Here is an 8,816-nt window from a genome sequence, read left to right as displayed (position 1 = left end):
CCTGGAGCTCCTTGGCACGGTCTGGAAGGGAGCAGAACAAGGACTGCTCTCTGCGTCCTGCTGGTCACCGGCTGCTCACACTCCTTTGCTCCTTTGCTTGACACTCAGTCCCTCCAGGGGACTGAGGGGCCACTGCACAGACATCCCGCCTTCCTGGGCCTGTGCATGGTGAGGGACTGACCCCAAACCTGCTAGGGGGCTGGACATTGTGTCAGACTTTCCTGCCTGTGTTCCCTAGCTGCAGATGACCACCAGCGCCTGGGGACAGCTAGTGGCCCCCCTCCCCCAGCCCTGCAAGGCTCCGTCACAGGCTTTCAGTCCCACAAGGTGTTGGGACTGAAACCGAGCCGATGAGATCGCTCTTTGCACGGCCAGGTCTGTGGGTTGCACAGCCTTCCTCGTCCCTGCTGCCCTCCTCCCTGGTTTCCTCCAGGGTGAGCGGCGTGGGTTGCAGGACGCTGAAGCCCGTGTCCTGTGGGCCTCTGACCGCGTCTCATCCTCCTCAGGTGGCCTGCGAGTATGGCATGGTCCACGTGGTCTCGGAGGGCAGCGGCCCCAAAGGCAAGGACTACTGCATTCTGTACAACCCGCAGTGGGCACACCTGCCGCAGGACCTGGGCAAGGCCGTGAGTACCATGCCCAGCCGCGGGCTGCGGGCGCACTCCGCCCAGCGCCTCGCTCCGCCCATCTGGGGGCTCCAATAGGAGCTGCCCACATGGCAAGGCTTCGGTGGGTGGGATGGGGCTTCTCTGTTTCCATGGCCGTCAACCACAGCTGTGAGAGCTGTGTTGCAGACAGCCCTTCGGGGCATGTGGCTGTAGCAGCTGTGGGTGCAAGGCTGTGTGAGGTTGGTCTACCCGTGCCCCCCCCTCCCCCAGCCACCCAGGGGCACAGCAGCTGCCCTCACAGCTCCCTCCCTCAGTCTCTCCTGCAGCTGCGGGACTGGACGGCGTCCCTGCTCTGCTCCCCCAGTGACCTCCCAGCCAGTGGCTTTAGCAACCAGATCCCCCTGGTGACCCGAGGGAACTGCACCTTCTACGAGAAAGTGCGGCTGGCGCAGGGCAGCGGCGCCCGCGGGCTGCTCGTCGTCAGCAAGGAGAAGCTGGTACGGCCCGGGCCCTGCACGGGCTGCATCCAGGACTGCGCAGCCTCGGCCTCACTTCTGCAGGAGGGGGGGGGATGCGGTTGGAGGGGACTTCTGGACCGGGAGGTGGGGTCACTGTGGCTGAGGTGTGCGGTGACCTCGTGGCCTCCATCCTCTCTGCCCAGGTCCCCCCCGGAGGCAACAAGACGCAGTACGAGGAGATCGGCATCCCTGTGGGCCTGCTCAGCTACCGGGACATGCTGGCCATCTTCAGGGTAGGCTCCCCCCACCCCTCCGCCCCAGCTGCCCAGTGGGTCTGGAGGGGCGGGTGGGCGCGGGCAGGGGCAGAGGCGGGGCCCCCGCTCAGTTCCGGTGTGTTCCCCGAGGCAGCGCTTTGGCCACGCGGTGCGGGTGGCGCTGTACGCGCCCAGCGAGCCGGTGCTGGACTACAACATGGTCATCATCTTCATCATGGCCGTGGCCACCGTCGCTGTCGGGGGCTACTGGGCCGGGAGCGGAGACGTCAAGAAGTAAGTGTCACCGCGTGGGAGGGGGCGGAAGGGCTCTGGGCATGGCTGCCCAGAGGAGAGGCGGGCACTGCTCAGAGCACCTTCTGGAACATTAGCCTCTGTGTCCCTCAGAGGAGCTGTCTGCTGAGGACTTGGGGTGGGTGCTGTGGAGGTCCCGTGGGAGCTGGCCTTCTGGGAGGGGTCCGGCCGGGCCCTGCTGTCCTCCCGCCCCCCTGCTGGCTTGTCCTGAGTCTTGGGGTGGGGTGACTCCCCTGGGGATGTGGGCTTCCTGGATGGGTGGGATCAGTGGTGTTAGCAGCAGGTGGCTCCCAGTCTCCCGTGTTGTCCCCAGAGCTGCCCCTGGTCTGCTCGTGGCGTTAGTCCCCACTCGTGTACAGCACCCCGGCGCTGCCTAGCAGCCCGGGATACAGGCCAGCCCTGCTCTGGCTCCCATTCTGGGGTCCAGCTGGGGGTCTGGGGGTCATGTGACCCCGAGGTATCTTCCAAGAAGGTACATGAAGCACAAGCGCGACGACGGGCCAGAGAAGCAGGAGGACGAGGCGGTGGACGTGACGCCCGTCATGATCTGCGTGTTCGTGGTCATGTGCTGCCTCATGCTCGTGCTGCTCTACTACTTCTACGACCACCTGGGTGCGCCCTGCCCCCGGGGGCGGGGGGGGGCTGCGCCCGCCCGCCTCCCCTCACCTCCCGCTCTGTCCCCCACAGTCTACGTGATCATCGCCATCTTCTGCCTGGCTTCCTCCACCGGCCTCTACAGTTGCCTGGCGCCCTGTGTAAGCAGGCTGCCCTTTGGCAAGTGCAGGTGAGTGCCAGCCGGGCTTGGAGGGCGCTGCTCGCTGCCCCCCGCGTCTCCTGCAGCCCCAGCCTGCCCCGGCAGTTCAGTGCATACAGCAGACGCTAATGCCCAGCAAGCCCCGGGGTTCCCAGGCCAGGGAGCAGGACGGGGGTAGAAGGTTCTAGATCTCCCTCCCACATGCCCAGCTGCTCTCTCTCTCTCCCCACCTGTCTAATGAAGCATGTAAGCAGAGCCCTGCCACGGCTAGGCGCGGGGAGCCAGGGTCCATGCCAGGCACCTAGCCTCAGGTACCCTTGGCTGCCAGGGCTCAGGACACCACTGGGGTAGCCAGTCCTGCCCCGGGCGTCCAGAAAAGCAGCCAGGTGCCCTGAAAGGCTCCTCAGACCAGCGCCGGCCTGGCGTGGAGGTGCATGGAGCTGGCGGGGCACCGGGCAGGGTTGACTTGCACTGTGAGTGAGCTGGCAGCCGGAGAGGAGCCTGCTAGGAGGCTTTGGGCTGAGCTGCTCACCCCAGCCCGGGAGGCACAGGCACCCAGAGGGAGGGGGACTCTTGGTGGCGGGGGGCTCCCCACAGACCCCTGGGGCAGGAGCTATGGAGTGGAGTGGGGAGGGGCCCCTGATCTGGCGGGGTGCGGGGCAGTGGGGTGCTTGATGCTGACAGGTTCCCCCACTCGCAGGGTCCCGGACAACAGCCTGCCCTACTTCCACAAGCGCCCCCAGGTCCGCATGCTGCTGCTGGCGCTCTTCTGCGTGGCCGTGAGCATGGTATGGGGCGTCTTCCGCAATGAAGACCAGTAAGTTCCCCGTCCTCCCTCCGCCCCCTGTCCTCAGGTGCTCCCGCCCTGCCGGCTCCTCTTACCACACGCCCAGCTGCGCACTGCCCCTTGAACCTGGGTCCAATTTCACCTGGGCCTGGATGGGGGCCCAGGAGCCCCGATTGGAATCTGGATGGGGATGGCGGGTACCAGCCAGCCTCAGGTACCCTGCCCGCCAGCCTGGCCTCCATGGGACTCCTGGGCAGGACAGAGCCAACCGTCTCTTCTCTCGCCTCCCCATGTGGCCCTGTGGTTCGGAGTGTGCCCTCCCTCAAGGCTCAGGGTCCCGCATGGCCAGCCCTGTGGTGGCAGGGTGGGGCTGCTTCCTGCACGTGTACTTCCCATGGGAGCTGTGCGTGGGCGCCTCACAACCACCCAGCCTCCCCCCACTCCCGGCAGGGCGCCTGGCACAGTGGCCCTGGGGACAGCCAGCCCGTCCACACTCAGCCCTGGCTGTTACTTCCTTGGCTGGTACGGCCCCGGCCCCACGGGCAGCCAGGCCCTCTTGGCTTTGGAGTTGCCTGGAGCCGCCACAGACATTCCAAGCAGAAGGAAAAGTGGAAACACTTTGCCTTTTGTACGCAAGGAAACTGTGATGTGTGAGCTGAGCTGGGCATCCTTCAGTCACGCACCGCAACCATTCCTGATCTCCAGTAAGGGGAGATGTTTCTGTCCCAGACATGGGTGGGAAGTGGCCAGCCCTGCCCGTGACGTGGGCCAAAGCAAGGGCTGGAGACAGAGGCCCTTCCTCAGCTCCTGGCTCCCTGGGGCCTGTCCCAGTCTCCTGGGAACCTGGAGATTCTGCATGGGGACGAGGTGCATTTGGGGGAGCAGTGCAGTGACACCCACGCAGCCCTCATCAGGGGCTGCCCGCGCGGTGTCTCCAGCCTCTGCAAGCGGCTGGGTCCTTGGGCTCCAGTCTTGCAACTGCTTGCAGCTCGTGGCGGACCCCTTGCCTTCCAGGTGGGCCTGGGTCCTGCAGGATGCGCTGGGCATCGCTTTCTGCCTCTACATGCTGAAGACCATCCGCCTCCCCACATTCAAGGTGAGAAGAGGCTGACGGGCACCCTGCCAGCTACGTGCCCAGTCAGGTGGCTGCAGGGGTCGCTGGACAGGTGTGCAGGGCCCCGCCCCGAGTCTCAGCAGCAGAGCTTAGTCCCAGCAGTGGGCTAGCCCGTCTTGGTTCTCCCTTGCTCCCCGTTCCCCATGGGGAACTTTGCCAGGAGGTACTGAGTAGACACGGGAGATAGCAACTTTGAGTTAAAGGTCCCTTGCACCCAGTAGGGCTGTGTCCAGGGTGGGCCCCAGACCCTGGGGTTCTGGGTTGGGGCAGCGTCGCCCCTGCCAATGCCACCCTCCGACCCCGTACCGTCCCTCGCAGGCCTGCACACTGCTGCTGCTGGTGCTCTTCATCTACGATGTCTTCTTTGTCTTCATCACACCCTTCCTCACCAAGGTGGGGTCCGTCACTCCCCCTCCCTACACCCCCCTCGCACGCCCACACCCCACTCTCACACAGCCCTATTTTGTGCAGAGTGGAAATAGCATCATGGTGGAGGTGGCCACCGGGCCCTCGGACTCAGCCACCCACGAGAAGGTATGTCACCTGACCTCGTGGGCCTCCGTGCCACAGCCCAGGTCCTGACCTGCAGCCCTGGGTGGGGGACTCCCGTGTGGGCCTGAGATGGGGCCTGACACGCCTTCTCTGTAGCTGCCCATGGTGCTGAAGGTGCCCCGGCTGAACGCCTCGCCGCTGGCCCTGTGCGACCGGCCCTTCTCCCTCCTGGGCTTCGGAGACATCTTGGTACCAGGTAGCAGGCAGCAGGGCTGTGGCAGCTGCCAAGCCTGTGCCAGGGGCAGGGAGTAGCCAGCTCCATGTCCGGGAGTGGTGGGTAGGCCACAGTTGGGGACTGGAATGTTCCTGGGGCCAGGCGGCCTGATGGGAGCTGCCGTCTCCCTGTCTCCTGGCCGTGTTGTGCGGGCAGGTGCTCGGAGGGCAAGGTGCTGGTCTGGAGATGGCCGCCCATGTGAGTGTGACCCGTTCCCTCTCCCTAGGCCTGCTGGTGGCCTACTGCCACAGGTTCGACATCCAGGTGCAGTCCTCCCGGGTCTACTTCGTGGCCTGCACCATCGGTAGGTGCCACATGCACATTCTAAGCCACCCCAAGCGCTGGCTGCAGAGCTGGGCTTGGGGTACAGGGCCCTCACGTCCACCCGGCTCCCCTGGTGATGGTTCTCCCCTCCCCTCCCCCCCCTCTTTTTTCTTCCTTCCTTTCTTCCTTTCTGTCCTAGAGCTTGAACTCGGGCCTGGGCTCTGTCTCTGAGCTTCCTTTGCTCAAGGCTAGCACTCTTCCACTTGAGCCACAGTGCCATTTCCAGCTTTTTCTGTGTATGTGGGACTGAGGAATTGAACCCAGAGCTTCATACATACTAGGCAAGCACTCTACCACTGACCACATTCCCAGCCCCATTTCTTTATGTTTTTCTGGTCCTGAGACTCTAACTCAAGGCCTAGACACTGTCCCTGAGCCTCTCTGTGATCAAGGCTAGCATGCTACCGAGCCACAGTGCCACTTCTGGCCTTTTCTAAGTAGTTTACTGGAGATAGACGTTTATTAGAGTCTCACAGAATTGGCTGACAGGCTGGCTTTGAACTGTGATCCTCAGATCTCAGCCTCCTGAGTAGCTAGGATGACAGGTGTGAGCCACTGGTGCCTGGCTTGCTTTTTTTGTCGGTTGTGGGGCTTGGACTCTGGGCCTGGGTGCTGTCCCTCTGTTCTACCACTTGAGCCACAGTGTCACTTCCGGTTTTCTGGTGGTTTATTGGAGATAAAAGTTTCACAGTCTTTCCTGCCCAGGCTGGCTTTGAACCACAATCCTCAGATCTCAGCCTCCTGAGTAGCTAGGATGACAGGCGTGAGCCACCAGTGCCCAGCTGGCGCTATGTGTTTTTAAGGCAGGCTGAGTTGAAGCACTTGTGATCAGGGCTGGGGTGCAGCCCCCTCGAACCAACTGCCCCTCACCCTCCCCCACTGGCTCCCTCCACTTGGTGCTCACCCCCAGCGGGCAGCCTGCCAGCCTAGGTCCCGGGCACTGCCCAGCAGGCTGACCTCCTCTCTGCCCACAGCCTACGGCATAGGCCTCCTGGTGACGTTCCTGGCGCTGGTGCTCATGCAGCGCGGCCAGCCCGCCCTCCTCTACCTGGTGCCCTGCACGCTGTTCACCAGCTGCGCCGTGGCGCTGTGGCGCCGGGAGCTGGCCATGTTCTGGACCGGCAGCGGCTTTGCGGTGAATACCAGTTTGCTCTGACTGCCTGCGATAGAGGCCCATGCGGCCTGACTGGGCGCAAGTTGAGTAAGACCCCCTGGACCCTGCTGCCGCAGGGCCGTTCCCTGGGTGTCGCATGATTCTGCTGGCGGCCGCAGGGGGACAGCCGGCGGTGACCCCTGCCCAGGCCGGGCACGCCTTGCCTGAGGCACAGGTTTTGCCCCCAGAACAGTGAGCCTCCTTTTCCCGGGGACCCCAGGATGCAGGGGTGGCGTGCTGGCCACTGGGGAGCGCCATATTCCTGCACACATTCAGACCCAGGCCCGTTGGGGTGACAGGGTGGAGCGGGGCTGGAGACCCCATGCTGGTCCTTGGCTTCGGCTGCTGCCTCTGCCTTGGGCAGTTGACTTGGACAGCTGAAGGGTTCCTCAAGGAGCTCGGTAGAGGCAGTGCAGTTGGCAGCTCCCCACAAAGGGGCTTTTCAGGGTGCTCTTGCTGCCAACTCACAAGGCCCGAGTTTCCCTTCTGCAGCTCCACGTGCTGTGCCCTGTGGCCCCATGCTCCCGGGGCCCGGTACTCCTGAACTGGATCCTGACCCTTGGGGGAGGGCCCCCCTCCCACGTGCCTGCGGGGTCCATGGCGAGGCTGCCCGTCCCTTGGCCCGCCTCACGGAGGGCCTGTCTTCCTGCAGAAGGACCTACCTCAGCCCCCGTGGGCGCCCGCCACCACGCTGCAGCCTCCAAAGGACTCGGAGCCTCTCCCCACAGGCCAAGAGCTGCCCAAGGCCCCCCTGCCCGCCACGCAGTCCCCGGACCCGGCCGGCACCACGCCCGCGCCCCAGGAGACGGGGGCCGAAGCTCCTGCCCCAGAACCATCGAGCCCAGCTGGCAGCGGCCTAGGACCTGGCAGCCAGGAGCAGGCCCTGCCCGGGACTTCAGCCTAGAGAGATCCTAGGGCCTGGGCCCCAAGCAGCCATCCAAGCCCCACTGACACGACTTGACTTGGGATGCATTCCCGACTTGGTGCTCCGTCCTTGGGGGGAGGGGGGCCCTCCTGCAGCTGCGCCTTGGCCCCAGCCTGCTCTGTGCTTGGCCACACAGCCGACCCCCCCCCCCCCCCCGCTCTGCAGTCTTCCTGGCCTCGGGAGGCTCCGCCGCCCACTCTGCCCAGGGTCTGTGCAGTGAGGCCCCCACACTTGGTGCTGCACCCCAACGCTTCCCAGGGGTTTCCCTCCGTGGGCCTGCGCTTGGCCGAAAGGAAATGCAGAAGCCGCTGGCTGCCGTGCGGTTCCCTGGGGGACGTGGCTGGAGACATCTGGGAGGTCCCCCCCCCACGCCTCAGCCGGCAGGTGACCGCTGGGGTGGGGACGCCCGGACACCCGCCCACACCTGCGCGGTAACCCCTTCGCCCCGAGACGCCCTGTGGCACGGGCGGGGCTCCTCCAGCCACGGCAGGCAGCATCTGGAGCGAGGTGGAATGTTCCAGAGCTGACCATCCGCCCTCTACCTCACGGATGGGGTCCTTGGTCCTGCAGCAGGTGCCCGCGGCCCGCCGGCCCTGGAGCGGCCGAGCCTGGCCCTGGCCTCCCGTCCAGCTCACTGCCTCCACCGGGGGAAAGCGGAGGCCGGGTGCAGCAGCCACCGCGGGCACACGGCCACCTGGCGATGCGCTCAGCTCCCCGCGGGGGACGTGGGGTGAGCTGCGCCCCCTCCAGAAGCCAGTAGCCCTGAAACTGACCCGCCTGGACCTTCCCGCCCAGCCACCCCCGCTCCCGCCACAGGACCCGCCTCAGCTCATTTGACCTGAGATTGGGGGGGCGAGCATGGTCTGGGGGTCCCTGGCGGCAGCTATGACTTTGTATGTGTCACCTTGCTCCCTTCACATCTACGATTAAACAGCTTTTGATACCTACAGCCGCCTCACCTTGGGGGCCGCGGGGGGGGAGGGGGGGCAGCCTCTGCTTGCTGCCAGATTCCGCCAAGCGCCGGGAGCACTCCCATTGGCTGGCTGATGCTCAACCAGCGGAGCCACGCCTCCAGCCACCCAAACCCTGCTTTATGTCCAAGGGTGGGATGTGTGGGCTCTCCCCTTCCCCCAGGGGGTCCACCCAGCCTGAAGCTGAGGCTTTGGGGTCCTCAGCACTGCGGAGCCAGGGGGAGAAGCCGCTTACTCGGCACACAGGAACCCACGTGCGCGCTTCCGGTGGGCCTTGTGTTGTCCACGCTGTAGGAGAGCAGCTGGTGGGTGTCAATGGCTGCTCAGCTGGCTTCCCCCAGCCGCGCCCTGTGTGTGTGCCTCTACTGGCCCCTGTCCTGCAGTGGCCGG

General features: G+C 65.2%; 1 protein-coding gene across 2 annotated transcripts; it reads left to right on the top strand.

The window, feature by feature from the left end:
- The first annotated feature begins 503 nt into the window (after nt 1–503).
- Sppl2b (signal peptide peptidase like 2B) lies at nt 504–8,402 on the top strand. Of its 2 annotated transcripts, none has more exons than XM_013022856.1 (14): nt 504–626; nt 923–1,105; nt 1,270–1,359; nt 1,475–1,614; nt 2,102–2,244; nt 2,320–2,416; nt 3,087–3,203; nt 4,188–4,269; nt 4,606–4,680; nt 4,759–4,821; nt 4,936–5,035; nt 5,280–5,357; nt 6,352–6,578; nt 7,183–7,239. In XM_013022856.1, the coding sequence occupies exons 1-13, from the start codon at nt 525–527 to the stop codon at nt 6,531–6,533; spliced, it is 1,452 nt and encodes a 483-aa protein (XP_012878310.1). In that variant the 5' UTR covers nt 504–524; the 3' UTR covers nt 6,534–6,578; nt 7,183–7,239. The 2 variants fall into 2 exon arrangements, with proteins under 2 accessions (XP_012878310.1, XP_012878309.1); XM_013022855.1 differs by having other exon boundaries at nt 508–626; nt 2,105–2,244; nt 6,352–6,512; nt 7,183–8,402.
- Nucleotides 8,403–8,816: the final 414 nt, after the last annotated feature.

The sequence above is a fragment of the Dipodomys ordii genome, unplaced genomic scaffold (genome assembly GCF_000151885.1).
Source record: "Dipodomys ordii isolate 6190 unplaced genomic scaffold, Dord_2.0 Scaffold64, whole genome shotgun sequence".
Lineage (NCBI taxonomy): Eukaryota > Metazoa > Chordata > Mammalia > Rodentia > Heteromyidae > Dipodomys > Dipodomys ordii.
The sequence above is the reverse complement of the archived record's forward strand: the minus strand, read 5'-3'. Positions and strand labels throughout refer to the sequence as shown.

Coding starts and splice junctions, on each gene's coding strand:
- Sppl2b (XM_013022855.1), top strand. CDS start 525: ATGGTCCACGTGGTCTCGGAGGGCAGCGGCCCCAAAGGCAAGGACTAC. Junction 1,360..1,474: donor ACATGCTGGCCATCTTCAGG/GTAGGCTCCCCC, acceptor TCCCCGAGGCAG/CGCTTTGGCCACGCGGTGCG. Junction 5,036..5,279: donor CGGAGACATCTTGGTACCAG/GTAGCAGGCAGC, acceptor CCCTCTCCCTAG/GCCTGCTGGTGGCCTACTGC.